This window comes from Alternaria novae-zelandiae (genome assembly GCF_023758075.1).
Source record: "Alternaria novae-zelandiae strain BMP 2774 chromosome Unknown scaffold_1, whole genome shotgun sequence".
Taxonomy (NCBI): domain Eukaryota; kingdom Fungi; phylum Ascomycota; class Dothideomycetes; order Pleosporales; family Pleosporaceae; genus Alternaria; species Alternaria novae-zelandiae.
Genome location: NW_026056961.1, coordinates 1,798,104 through 1,811,691, shown reverse-complemented (window position 1 = coordinate 1,811,691; position 13,588 = coordinate 1,798,104). Strand labels below are relative to the sequence as shown.

Here is a 13,588-nt window from a genome sequence, read left to right as displayed (position 1 = left end):
ACCAATCATGGCACAAGAATCACTTACCGTAATGGGTTGAGCCTCCATTACCCGTACCGATGGTCTGACTTCCGTAGTTGGCCAAGGCACCTCGATCGTTGTTGCCGACGTGGGTAACTTCGCCTTTTTGCATGCTGAGGTCATTCTCGTCTCTACGCTTGTCCTTCGTCAACTCGATCATTCGCCGCAGCTCCGCCAGTACATTCTTGTACGTCTGATCTCCCTCTTTCGAGAACTTGGTCATGTCGATATGGTTCGCATCCACCGCCACTGAACCCTCGAAAACGGGCGGAGCAGCCGAGTAACCTGGAACGACGACATCTCCGAGTCTGGCCAAAGGTAGTGTCTCGTAAAAGCAGCGCACCTCTATGGCGCTATCTTCTTTCATGCGCTTGACAAGCAACCGATGGAAGTGGTCCTGAAGTTCATTGAGCTGCGGGTTCTGGCTCTGCAACTCGTTGATCATCGAAGTGTTGGCTTGTTGAAAGATGCAGGCGCGAACGATTTTGGCGAGGAAAGAGGCTATATCAGCCGACTTCGAGCCACAATGAGGCGTACCCATGAAAACGATACCACGTGTATCGTCTACCAATGGCGCGATGCTGTCGATGTTGGAGTCTTGCGAGTTGAGAAGAGCTTTCTTGACTACTATACCTCCCATACTGTGAGCGACAAAGAGGATCGGGCGATCAACGACACCAACTCGGAGGCTTGCTAGCTCTGAGCAGAGTTTCTCCGCGTGTTGCGTTGGGTTTGCAATCGATACAACATTCAGCGCCTTGATCGTTGCTGCGGCATAGCCCCATGTGATGATGCGCGCGTCGGGCAGATCGATGGGAAGCAGGTCCTTGGGCCAGAAGCAGGGTATTCGTTCGGCATCCGCCGTACGCTCTGTCCAGGTTCCTGTTCGATCTCCACCAAGGCCGTGAATAAGGACGATACTGCTAGAGATCAGCAGGGTTTCTGGCAGTAGCGACGCCTTCAGCACTTACTCCACTGCAGCCTTATCGGGGTCGTTCAGTACCAGTGGCCCGTAGGCTTTGGCTGCTTCGGTTGGCATACTGTATTGTCAGAGTTAGGTCGAATGAACATCAGTGTCACTCACCTTGTCTCTATTGCTGACGATAACACCAATGCTTGCTCAGTGGGTGCTGACACCGCCGAAATGTTTCGCTTACCGCCGCGGAGATCTACACGGCCTGTAGCTGATTTGCGGTTCGAGAAGAACTTGCGCATTGTCTCGCCTTCCATTATCGGGGAATTCAGAGAAGTATACACCCAACACTCAGCAATCAACGGATCAGCACATACGACAGCTGGCGCATCGATCGCTTGATGGTTTTGCAAACTCAGGCTGATGTCGCAAGCACGATTGCCGAAGTTCCGTGATCAGACGGGAGCATACTTTGCTATGGTCACACATCGGGCGGCTGCAGTTTGGTGCCTGTTCTGGGACGCGTCTTAGCAACAATGAATTCCCGCTCTCGTAACACATTTCTTGGGCTTGCCCTTCATGAATTGTTCATGCCGATGGAAATCTTCCCTCCGAAAATTTCAATATAGCACACGGCCTGCTCGGAGACCCTCGAAACCGTTGATAATCCCTTAAGTGATCTCGCTGACAATTAAGCATAACATTTAGCATGTGGTATGGTTGTAGTACAGGTCTTTTCTCTCGTAACAACACAGTAAATTGCTATAGCCTATATCCACAACGTGTACACTTTCCAAGGATCCTGCATGCCGCATATTAGCACTGAGGATCAGCATAGTGAACTCTCTACTCACGCGAGACCATAGTCATTACAGTCATGTGGGGCTATTTGAGGAGGCTCAGTCTGTATGCGCTGGGGCGGTGCGAATGGCTGCTCGTAGCGGTTGTCGTATGTTAAGCTACGTTGTGGTAGGCGAGTGTGAGCTTGTTGGGGTGGCTCTGGACTACTGTGCGTTGGTGGCGACGATTGAAAACCTGCCTCCGGTGAGGCGTTCAGTGCAGGCGGCGGCCCGTAATTACTGTTATGATGATAGCTTTGGTTGCTCTGGTACGAACCCCCGTCTGCATTTAAGGGCGCGAAGGAGGCCTGACCTTGTGGGGGTGAGGATGGCTGCTGAGGGCTGCTGTAGCCTTGCTGTTGGCTTTCATAACCCTGCTGCGGTGACCCATACTGCTGTTGTGTACCAAGACTCTGTGTTGGGGCCTGTGGTGATTGATGGTAGCCTGGATATGGAAGGGCTGGCGTAGGGTTTGCGTAATAGCCCTGTGCTGACATCGGTGGTTGAGGTTGCCAGCCACCGTAATAAGACGAGTTCTGCCCTTCACCAGGTCGAACAGGAGCAAAAGCTCGGTCGAGTGGATCTTCTGGTTCCGCTTGTGGGGCGTATCTACTATCATGCCTCTGGTCGGCATGCCGAAATGCCTGGACAGCTTCGAGTTTGGCCTTGCTAGACTTCCACGGGTTCATGACTTGTTATTTGCCCACGGAGCGGGCCGTGTGAGCGGGCTATGTGATTGAGACCAGCTGAGCTTATCAGGGCGATCAATAAAGTCTGAGTCGATGCGATCGTGATAATTTCCGGTCAGGTAAATCGTGACGAAGTGTTTCAAGCAGGGCTGAGCGATGCTGGAGGAGGACTCTTATCTGCCCCGCGAGGCAGCAAGTCAGATGCATATTAAATTAAGAGGTCGCTTCCAGTGAGGCTCTGGAAAGTGAGCTTTCCCGGTGCTGGAGACATGTGGCGCAGAGACGGCACGCGCGAACCAGTGGCGTTGTGTTCCGGTCAAGCATAAGACGAATGACACGAACAGTGTATGCATGCGCTGCATATTTGATGTGGGCTCCTCTTCAGCTTTCCGTTTGCGGCTGTGCATATTTTGACTTAGATGGCGGCCAATGAGAACTGTAGTATGTAACATGGCACTGCCTGGACGGGCGGGGTGTGCAGCTCAGCCCGGCCTTGTGTCACCGTCATCAAACAAATAAGTAATGTGCTGGCCCGGGCATTCGATCACAGCGACAGACGGGCACCATGGCAAATATATTTCGCACTCGCGATCCTATACTGCCAGGTCCTGGTGCACGCATACCCACTACGTTTACTCAGGTTCCTATGCAGAACCTCGCTCCAGCGGCAAGTACCCTTAGTAACGCATCGGTAACCGATAAGGAAAAGTTTGTGAAAGCCTGGAAGTATGAGGGCTACAAAGAGTTTGGAAAGTGGATGGCTTCAGACGACGACTTTTTCGTGTTTCGGCGCTTTGAGAGTCTAAATGCGACAACAATAGCGTATTTGCAGTACCGGATCTCTGAGCTCGAACGAACATTGGAGGAGATTCATGAGGCGAATGAGAAGGACGAAAAGGGGAAAAACTCCAGCTTCAAATGGGATGAGAAATATCAACCGGACCGCTTCCAAATCATGAACGAACTCTCATGTCTACTCCTACATTACAGTAAGTACCGAAAGGTTCTACAACGCGACAATACTAACCGCGACAGATCAATTTATCGACGCATTCTCCAAGATACGTAAACGCCCACGAACAGAATCCCGTCAAGTGGACTATGCCGAAAACTGGCTGAAGCGTGGTGCCATCACCGCGTCAGAAACACGTTTCGTCAAACACAAGAGCGATTTGATATCGATCAATGAGAGAGTTCGTCCACCACTAGGCCGCTGGCTAGAGGCGTGTCGTTCCCTACACACATGGCGAATCTTCAAGGCGAAGTTTGTAGAGGACCTGCATGTCCAATCGGACGCTACATCCTACTCTAGCGACCATGCCTTCGAGAGCTTCACCACACTCAGTATAATAGCCTTAGGACTTTCTATGCTACTTGCGCCTTTATGGTGGATGCAGAATGTTTCTGATAACAACGATCGGCTGGGGATTATTACGGGGTTCGTGATCCTTTTCACTTTACTAGGGACAGGCGCGACCATCAATAAACCTTTCGAGGTGGTGGCAGCGACTGCGGCGTACGCGGCGGTGCTTATGGTGTTCATGCAGATTGGGAGCAAATAGAAGTGCTAGAAAGGTGTCAAGTATCTCGTTATGACGATGTTACAGGCTGGTGTTAGGAGTCAGGTGCGTAGTCGAAAGCGAACCTTAACGGCAGGCGCAGCCCCGCCGCTGAAACATGACTAAGCAGCGAGATTGCCTCGTTTCCACATCTGCCACTTGGACCTTCATCTCCCACTTCATCGCGCAAAGTCAACCTTGTTTTCAAATCAACCAGACAGTAGGGTGTTGGCGTCTCGCAAGCCTTCTGCTGTTGCTTTCCACCTCGCTCGACCCTGGAGCAATGTGGATAGAAACTGCCAATGGAAAGATGGTTTGAAGCCACCATCTGTTCTTCTGGCGTCACCGGGCATGATGCTCACCTCTCGACCAACAAAAGTACGTGGTACGAAGTCATCGGTTCGCGTTAGCATCTCCGAGCTGCAGTTTCGAAGCGAGGAAGTCCGTGGGCCAGTCCTGCATCGCATCGCATTTAGCCTATAGTTACGGGGTGGCAACATCTGATCTGAGTGGTGAAATACTACAATGGCACTTGCTACGCCTGGTGCTCGGATACGAACGCACGCCATTAAAGCGACCATGTTGATTTACGAAAGAGGTGCAGATGAGATCGTGTCTCAATGATCAGTCTCAATCCGCATCGTGGCCTCCCTAGTACAGTTCATCTACACCTACCTGCACCACCTCCTGCAGGCCATCGTTCGCGCTTAGCCCATCTCACCAACATCGCTTCCGTATGGCTCACCAAGGAACCTAGCGCTTCCGCTACCATGCGGCCCCTTCGGAAAGCCTAGACCTTGTCAGCGGCACGGGACGTCCAGCCTCGCAGGATCGCCTACCAGGGTAGCAGACCAGGTTCATACGAGAAAAGAAACATATCATCGATTCGATAGCTGGTGTCAGGCAAACGAACGTCAGAACTTCTGCTTGGAAATGCAGGTTGGTCACATCACTTGCATGTCAGCTTCACTCGGAATGCGCCACATCCAGTGACAGGTTGGGTTATGCTTACGGGAGATCGAGCAACACATCGGATCGGAGAGCTCACAGCCTTTTCTTAGCAATGAGAACGTCGGTTTCCGCAAAACCAGCGTCTGTCACCTTATCTACGTACTCATACGTTGCTCACAAAGCATCTCGCTGCGAAGACTGTAATGGCATCAAGGAATACAAGGTCCACATATCCGACGATGCGGTGCAGCAGGATCATGCAGACGATGCATACCCTTTCATCCTCCTCAACCTTGGCGGCTCCCATCTGCATACTGTTGTATTACCTCCAACAGGTACCAGTCGACCCGACGATCCGTTCGACTCATCGCGGCCTTATCCCGGATGCTGTTACGTGTTCGCAATCGGTGTTGCGCTTTCTGAGTGAGCCGAGCAGTAGCATGTACCTATAGGTCACACAACTATTGCACAGTAAGATGCGCTAAGAAGGATATGGCCTACCCACGAGGGTGAATCAGCCTTCTAGAAGAGAAGGATGGACAAGTTCGGCTCACCACCAACACTATCGACTACTGGCGGTGAGGCGATAGTGTGCATCCCAAGCTCTCAACAGCATCGCGAAAGCATCAGCCTAGTCTCATAGGTGTTGGAAATAACGCCTCTTTTGGCCTGGAGCCAGACCTCCCAGAATCCTATCCAGTGGACGACCAATGATCTCTCGCAGGGTCGGATATGGGAGCTTGATGCACCATTATACCTGCGCCGTAGGCCGACATCGTCCAGACGTCAGCCCTCGTATCTATTCACACCAACATCTTCAAGAGATCCATAGGCCATGCAAACTTCGTTGAGACGTCCGTGCGAAGAGGCATCCTTCGTGTCAGCAGAGGTAGGCTAACGAAACTTTGTGAACAGCTAGGCATACCTTGCCCAGGAAATGAGCCTCACGACAAAGTATAAATATTACAGCATCACCCATCATATAGTCTCCATCACAGCAATATCATTAACACCTTCCACTACACTTCGCTCAAGCAGACCAACCCCACAAACCCTTCAAAATGCAGTTCACAACCACCATCGCCCTCCTCATCGCTGCCGTCAGCATCAACGCTGCCCCAACGGAGATGAGCAAGCGCCTCAACACCATCCCTCTCAAGTTCTACTCTGGCCCAGGCTGCAACAGCGGCATCGCCGTCACGACCGCTTACATCCCCGCCGATGGCAGCTGCTTCCCCACCTCGCCCATCTTCAGCGGAAACACAGACTCCGCGTTGATCCTCCCTACCGACTTGCCGGCGCTGCCCGCTGGTTGCACTCGTGAGTTACCTTGAATGAAGCAATTGGTTTCGGGATGATGAGAACTAATCTGATCGTGTTAGTCGTTGCCTACTCTGACAACACTTGCTCGAGCGTCAACAGCATCGTCTACGACGTCACTGGTCGTTGCGGTACTTTCGGTCCTAACAAGCCCATCTTCTCCGCGAGGGCTGTTGGTACTTGCCAGTAAATTCTTGCTCAAACTTGAGGATGATATGGCAAGCGTTTCTGCGAGAATGGTTTAGTGCGCTCTGATGGATGTTCGGATATCTTGAGTCAGCGGCGCCGGGTCCAACACTCCAGCGCGCGCTGACGAGAGAGAGAGGTGATGTGGTGTAACACGGTTGGCGATGAAATCTTCTCGTCACTCGTTAGCTAGATTCTTCGTATGGATGGGGACGCCCCCTCTTACTATTACACTTTTGTCATAACCAACGTTGCCCAACCTTATACACAACCGTGTGAATCTCTTTCCCATTACCAAACATTACAAAAGCTGTACAATCCATAACATGTCTAATCCTGCTTCCTCGAACTCCTCTTGACAAGCGTCTCATCCGAACTAGCAGCATCCTTCGTACTAACGACGTGGAACGAGAAGTCCAACTCTCCCACCAGCCCCTTGACGGCCTTCAACAACCGTTCAATATCCATGTGTATGCACCTCGTACTTATACTCATGACCGCGAACGCGGCGTATCCTGGCTCGGCGATGTGTCTCAAGCTCAAGATCTCGGGGTCCACCATTTCTAGTTTCCGGCTGAGCTGCCCACCTGGTGGGGCGTGTAGATAAGGAGGCAAGGGCTGTGCGTTTGTGACGCTGGAAGAGAGCATTGCGAGTAGCGATGTGATCTCATGCGAAGTTACTTTTGCGGAGAGGATGACGCGGCGGAAGTCATTGAACCATTGCGCGGAATGGTGGTCGGGGAAGGCGGCTTCTTCTGTTTCGGGGGATGTGGGGTCGGCGGATTGGTGGTTAAGGGAGGGGTGGGTGAAGGCTTGGGAGGCGTAGCCTAGGAGGGCCGTGTAGTTTACGATGCTGATGTGTGTTGTTAGTCATGCTCAATCCATTACCGTGCTGCATTGTTGCGGGTAATACGTACTTCTCGACGTAACCAATGATTTTCTCGTACTCTTCTTTGGGAAACTTGCCTCCAAGTGGGAACTCCCACTTGACAAATCCGGCATGCATCTTCAGTCCTTGCAGGGTGAGCATCTGTTTGGCGAAGACCTTATTCCGAGCCTTGACGAGCTGGTAGCCTGGACTCTCTTTGTCAGTCTCTTCGTCGCCGCCTAGCTCACCGCGGATGCGGCCCATGACCTGTTCGTGCATGATGCTGTACATATTTGCCGAAAGGTATAGCGCGCCGCCAAGTTTCTGTCGGAGCGCAGAGTGCTCGGTGATGGGGTAGGGAAATATTGTCCAGAAGAAGGCGACAGCTAGACCACCGACCACAGTGGCAAGACGGTAGGGGCCGAGTGTGTAGATAGGATATGCCGGTTGACCCGTCGTTGCTGTTGCGGCCTGCTCTCCGATCTTACGAACTTGGAGTTCATAACCGACGATCATAGTAGCAGTGACCACACTGATCATTCCGACGATGACGAGATCCATGCGTTTTAATGGGATGTAGAAGCCGATTGCGACGAAGAACCAAAGGAAAACCAGGATACCCGCAGTCTGTTGCCCAGGGATGTACCAAATGAGCCAGGCTACTATCATTGCGACGGCTGTACCTGCGATCCTGAGTATGAACTGGAAAATTGATTGGCCAGCTGTCGGGGTCATAGAGATGGCCACCATGATCAGAGCCCAGACCAAGCGTTGTTCGACGAAGAACTGTTGCGTTGGACGGAGGAAAGCGACGACGGCTATACTCATCGTCGCACACGCAGCACGGAAACCAAAAGCCGACTCATCACTCCGCAGGAAACGTGAGATGCCACGTACACCATTGCCAAACTTCTGCCACGCGTTTGTAGGCGGTAGATGCTCGGGGTCTTTCTTTTCTTTGTACGCTTCACCCATATAAACTGTCGTGTTGCTCCTGTCGAAACCGGCAACTGTCGTCTCGTCGTCGGAGGTGGAGTCCTGGCTCGCGAAGATGCTCTTCGCCCATTTCTTGAAACGCCGTCCACCAGGCCAGATGAACTTGCTTTTCAAAGTCGCTTGATCGCGCTCATCTGCGAATTTGACGAATTCGATCACGGACCGACTTATGGAGTTGAGTAGGAACATGACATAGAGTACCATGAAGAGCTGTCGTTGATCCCGGTTTCGTGTGGTGATGCTGGGCATGAGCTTCAGGGTTTCTTCGTCAAGTGCTGACGGAGACGAGAAGTAATCGTCGCGAAGCTTGATGCCCTTGGTTTCGACCCAATGGCGCAAAGTAGGTTCCTTCCTGCTGAAGAAAGCGTCGGCTTGCTTCTGCATGTACTCTGCGAAGCCCGGTTCTCCTGGTTTGATAGCGTCACCCTTCGCCTCAGCGTCGTCCTGGTTCTGGCCCTTCTTCTTTTTCGGCGGCTTGGCCAGCTGCAACTTAAACATAACGTGTGCAAGTCCATCATCGAGAGCCTGGAAGATGTTGTTGAACGGCTCATGAACAAATTGAAACATGTTGTTCCATTCCTGAACGGTTTGCCTTCTGATCTCCTCGTCATGTTCGTCTTCTTGTCCATCCCAGTGGTTGATTTCAGCCGCCCGCTCAAAAAGATCCATAACCGAGCCGAGACCCAAGATTGGCAGCATGATCGCCCTCAGGTTCTTGAACATGCCCTCGAGGTCGTCTGGCGTTAATTTTCCATATGCGATCTCGCGCTTTGCAAACGGTAAGTCCGCAGTAAGCTTGCCGTGCAACGCCTGCAGTGAACCAGTCATCTTCTTGATAGCCGCTACTTCCGGCCTGGGTTTCGCCTTCTTCTTCCCATCTCCGTCCTCTGGCACGTACTTCTCGCCGAACATGTCGCTTGTTTCCAGGCTGTGGATGTAGTTCTTGTGCGCGCCCAGAGTCCCTCGCAACAAGCCAATGTATCCTGCTGCTTCCTTCATCACCACCTTGCGCGATGTAACAGGGAAGATGAATAGGGCCACTCCGGTTGCGATCGCGAAACCAGTCAAGAATGCCACTAGCAGTCTTCTGATGAAGGACTCGCATTGCGGTACTGTTTGAAACAAGAAGCCATTAGTCGCTGCAACATTGACCTGAATTGCGTAAATGATTGCCGGAAAAGCCAGTTGGGGAAACTTCGCCTTCATAGCATTGATAACATAGATTTGGAAGAAAAGCCACACTCCAAGGACTGCCGACTGCGAAGAGTTGTAACGTTGTGGTGGTGCTCCAGGTACAGTCGTATGTTGTCGGGCTTTGACTCCCGACCAAACCATGAGCATAGCGAGAGCCGAACCAACACACGTCGCCAATATGTTCATCGTCATCGTCTGAATGAACTTTGCGCGCGGCATGATGCAGAACCCTAGGATACTGATAATAGCAGTCAGGTAGCCCAACGTAGTGAAGTATTGCGCAACGGGCGTCGCCTGATACATCGCAAGGCAAATTGTCGGAGGCAGTGCCGCCTTGCCCATCATCATGAGCGTGCCCGGATCGAGACCGAGTTTAGTCCACGCTGCTTTGAGTTTTGACAGCTTCTTCTCTTTCTTCTCTCCATCTGCTCTGTCCTCCGTGAGTGTCGCATCTTGGTGGTAATCGTCCGACTGCCCCTGCTCGCCGCGTGGTGATTCCCCTGCTGTGTTCGTGGAATCCACCTCTTCCTTATCCGCAACATTCCGGCCCGTCGCGGTAGACGCCATTGTGGCGCTGTGAGTTCAATCGACTACCCAGGTAGATGAGCAGGTAGCGAGAGATGAATCCAGCAACAGTTAAGACATTATTGAGAGTCCTTCAAGGCTAGATCGCCCAACGAATCCCCATAGGGGCCACCGATCCTCCGCACCCGAGAGTCGCGCCGCGTTCGGCATTTTTCACGCGCGCGGTCGACGTCATGGTCCGTGATGTGAGTGGCCAAGCCGCGCGCTAAGACAGATCTAAAGGTTAGTCACAGGGACTTCCCAGCCATTCGGGCCTTCGGTCTGGGTTATCATCCGCTTGTAATTGCAATGTCGCAATGTCGCAAAGTCGGCATACGGCATGGGCACGCGAAGGTTCATCAGATTCGTCCGGGCTATCTGTATTGGTAACGCCGAAAAGAAGATGCTTGGTAGTTCGTACGATCTGTGGTATATGCTGCTATATACAAACTTCAAAAGCAATGCCCTATACAACAATGCGCTCGAAGCTGTACTTCGGCACGCGTTTGCTGATCAGCATACCCATCTCTCTTTTGCTTCGCGGCTCCTTCTTTCCTCCCTTGCCGCTCTTCATCTTCTCCACGCCCTGGTCTGCCTTGGCTCCAAGCGGCAGCATAGGCAAATCTTCCTCTCCACTAAGCTTGCTCGCGACACCGAATGGTTTGCCTTGTACCTCCAAAGTCTTGTTAGAGGGCTTCTTCGATGTCGGTACAGTGGAAGCGTAGCGTAGGAACTCTGAAAGTAGACCACGTATGAAGTGAGCTTCGAAGAAACCACTCAGTGCTACAGATGCATCCCGGTTCAACGATTTGAGCATGTCTTCTCCGGTTTCTGAGGCGGAGACTGTGCCGACAGAAGCCAACCAAGCTCCTGCGCCAATGGCGTCGAGAGTGGTAGAGAGAAGAGAAGCAATGATGGCGACTGCATGGTCGTCAGGGTCATCGCCTGAGTTCTCAGCATGAGGCAACTCTGTCTCTACAAAGCCCAGTGGCGAAGACCACCCACCGTTCTTCAACTCCAGATGCAAAAGGCGAATCAGCGATTCGAGGTCTCGCCGCGGCAACATTGAGCGAAGAGTTGCACTGACTATTGGTGCTGAGAAGGTATGGAGCCGAATCAGAGCGGGTCGCAGTGTGTGGCTGCGCGTCAACAGACCATGGTCAAGCACTGACAAGGCATGATCGATTTCGTGCGAGGCTGCTTCGAGCTCGGTAGCAAAGTCCAGGTCCATGTCGTCGTCTGATGGATTGGTGCCATTCGTCAAAAGCTTTGTTGCTTCATTATCCTTTGGCTCGTCATCTATACTTTGGATAAGAAGCTTGATAGCTTGAACGACCTCGCCCACTGGGAGGAACTGAGTGTGATTGAGTACTGCCGAGAGGATGTGCAGATCGGGATCGTATTCGACCAAAGCCTTGACGATATCCCCATCCACGATAGCGGAAGCTGACTGCATTTGCTCGTTTGTTCCATCAAAGAGGGATCTGCGGATGGACTCCTTGGTAAGATGTCCAATCTGTAGGAGCCACTGGAAAACGTTGGGTGGGAAGAAGCCGACCCTCAACTGTCCCTGTGATTCCTCTTCGGTGGCATCTACCAGATAGAAAATCTTACTCAATGCGTATAGTGCATACTGACGGTATTGCTGTCGTTGGTGGCCAGGAATGGTTTTGGGAATTGTCCATCTGGGCAGGTCGTCCTTGGAAGTTTCATCGTCGAGTTTGTCAACGACCATGGCATCATCGTCAGGAAGACTTGGACCCCCTCCGTTCGTCAAGGGTCCGCCATCTATCTCATTCTCGTGCTTCTGAGCTGCATCGGCAGACTCAACTTCGATGCCCAGGTCTGTCGCAAAGGATCGCTCGAATTTTGCAATCTTGCCCCTTGTGGCGTACTTGTTGAGCTTCCATTTTCGCTCCTGCCATTTCTGAGCGTCGCCTGTGCTGAGAGTCGATTCTGGTGCGATTCCCTTGCCAAGAGCGTCGATAAGAAGAGTACCTTCGGTCTTGGTCCGTTTGCGCGATCCTGCTCCACCAAACTGCATACCAAATATCTCGTCCTCTCGAGCAGCAACAATCAGTCCGGTGTCGGCGTAGTACGCCACGAGGCTGCATGGTGAAACCTTCTGCTCGTCGCTCTCGGGCTGCGTATGCTTCCTCTTCTTCGATGGGCTAAGAGACTCGGATGTGGACGGACTAGGGTTCATGGATTGCACAGCTTGCAAAGAGTTGTACTTGACATCGAACACTCGGCATGTATTTTGCGACGTGGTGAAGATGACATCTTGTGAAGTTCTGAGGAAAGAGTCGACAGCCGACCCGGGAAGCGCAAATTCCGACTGGAGCTTTGGTACAGTTCCAGACAAGTCGTAAGATAGCAGGTTCCCGCCTGCGAAGATGTGAAGGGCACCACTGGAAGGGTATAGAGCGATCTGAGATGTAGGAGCCCGTGCGGTTGAGGCCTTTGATTGCGGTAGGTCCAACGATACTAGGTGTTTCAGCGGCGAGAGCTGGTCCGTAGTAAGATCGACGGATCTTGGCTGTACTTGAACAAGGGTGAGTGTCCTCGTTTTTTCTGCTTTACGTTCGACGATGCAGAGAACCTGAACAAGGTCGAGAAGATCCGAGGTTTCGTCTGGAGTGGGATCCAAGATGGTAGCGATGTCTTGTCGGCTGCGCAGGAGCCCTCGTATAACCGACCTGGCACTGGCGAGGGTAACGTGCTCGATATCCACGTCGGTGCCTCTGGACGGTAGGAGGACCTTCAAGTTTACGGCCCACTTGACATCCTGGAGATCGGCTGACAGAGACATGACATCTCCGTTGTCGAAAGTCGCCAGTATATCGTGCGTCGCATCATTAGCTGAGCCGCCAGGTGCGACAGGGAGCGATTCAAGTGTCGAGACGCGCGCAACATCGGGGGGCGTATACAACGTCTTGGTGGTCTCGGTGTGGTCGCCAGACGATTTATCGTGGAAGCACACGAGTGAGGGCTTCTCGGCCGGTGACGACGCGGCTAGGGAAACGTAGGTAAAGCGCTGTGTCGAAGTCTTCGAAGAGCCTTTGCGATAGATCGAGTACGGGGCGGCCGCGAAGGTTGCGCTCGGCGGTAGCGCATAGGAAGTGACGAGTTGAGGATTTTGGAGCTGGGAAAGAGTTGAGCGCATATCCCATGTCGCAATAAAAAAAGTACCTACGCTGTATATGGACACACCCTCTCCATCGACGCCGACTGCGATCTCGGTGCGCTTCCTCTTCTTTATGCCGCTAATGCTGCATACTCCAGCAGCGTGAACATGGCCGTTGGTGGAGCCGATGGGCCTGGACAGCGAGGCCAATGTGAATGGAGCGCCAATCGGTTGGTCGAACGGCATGATGTTTGCCAGACCCGGGTGTCGGATAAGCTGAGGTCTGCGTGAACCGTAGGGTGAGGCGCGTGCTGTGGTTGCGCGGTCGAGTCTCTGTCGAAAAAAAGATTGGAGCTCCGGC

General features: G+C 52.5%; 5 protein-coding genes across 5 annotated transcripts; 2 read left to right on the top strand and 3 right to left on the bottom strand.

Moving 5' to 3' along the window:
- Positions 1–19: 19 nt before the first annotated feature.
- Positions 20–1,236, bottom strand: J4E88_000575 (uncharacterized protein; the record flags this gene model as incomplete). Its single annotated transcript, XM_049394249.1, has 3 exons — positions 20–941; positions 993–1,061; positions 1,229–1,236. 3 exons carry the CDS (start codon positions 1,234–1,236, stop codon positions 20–22), a joined length of 999 nt encoding a protein of 332 aa, XP_049260078.1.
- Positions 1,237–3,027: 1,791 nt separating this feature from the next.
- On the top strand, positions 3,028–3,531 carry J4E88_000574 (uncharacterized protein; the record flags this gene model as incomplete). The annotated part of the gene is made up of 1 exon (XM_049394248.1): positions 3,028–3,531. One exon carries the CDS (start codon positions 3,028–3,030, stop codon positions 3,529–3,531), a length of 504 nt encoding a protein of 167 aa, XP_049260077.1.
- A 2,502-nt stretch (positions 3,532–6,033) lies between these two features.
- On the top strand, positions 6,034–6,482 carry J4E88_000573 (uncharacterized protein; the record flags this gene model as incomplete). The annotated part of the gene is made up of 2 exons (XM_049394247.1): positions 6,034–6,292; positions 6,355–6,482. 2 exons carry the CDS (start codon positions 6,034–6,036, stop codon positions 6,480–6,482), a joined length of 387 nt encoding a protein of 128 aa, XP_049260076.1.
- Positions 6,483–6,808: 326 nt separating this feature from the next.
- Positions 6,809–10,103, bottom strand: J4E88_000572 (uncharacterized protein; the record flags this gene model as incomplete). The annotated part of the gene is made up of 2 exons (XM_049394246.1): positions 6,809–7,331; positions 7,396–10,103. The coding sequence occupies 2 exons, from the start codon at positions 10,101–10,103 to the stop codon at positions 6,809–6,811; spliced, it is 3,231 nt and encodes a 1,076-aa protein (XP_049260075.1).
- A 463-nt stretch (positions 10,104–10,566) lies between these two features.
- On the bottom strand, positions 10,567–13,473 carry J4E88_000571 (uncharacterized protein; the record flags this gene model as incomplete). Its single annotated transcript, XM_049394245.1, has 2 exons — positions 10,567–13,245; positions 13,297–13,473. 2 exons carry the CDS (start codon positions 13,471–13,473, stop codon positions 10,567–10,569), a joined length of 2,856 nt encoding a protein of 951 aa, XP_049260074.1.
- Between the last annotated feature and the right edge of the window lie 115 nt (positions 13,474–13,588).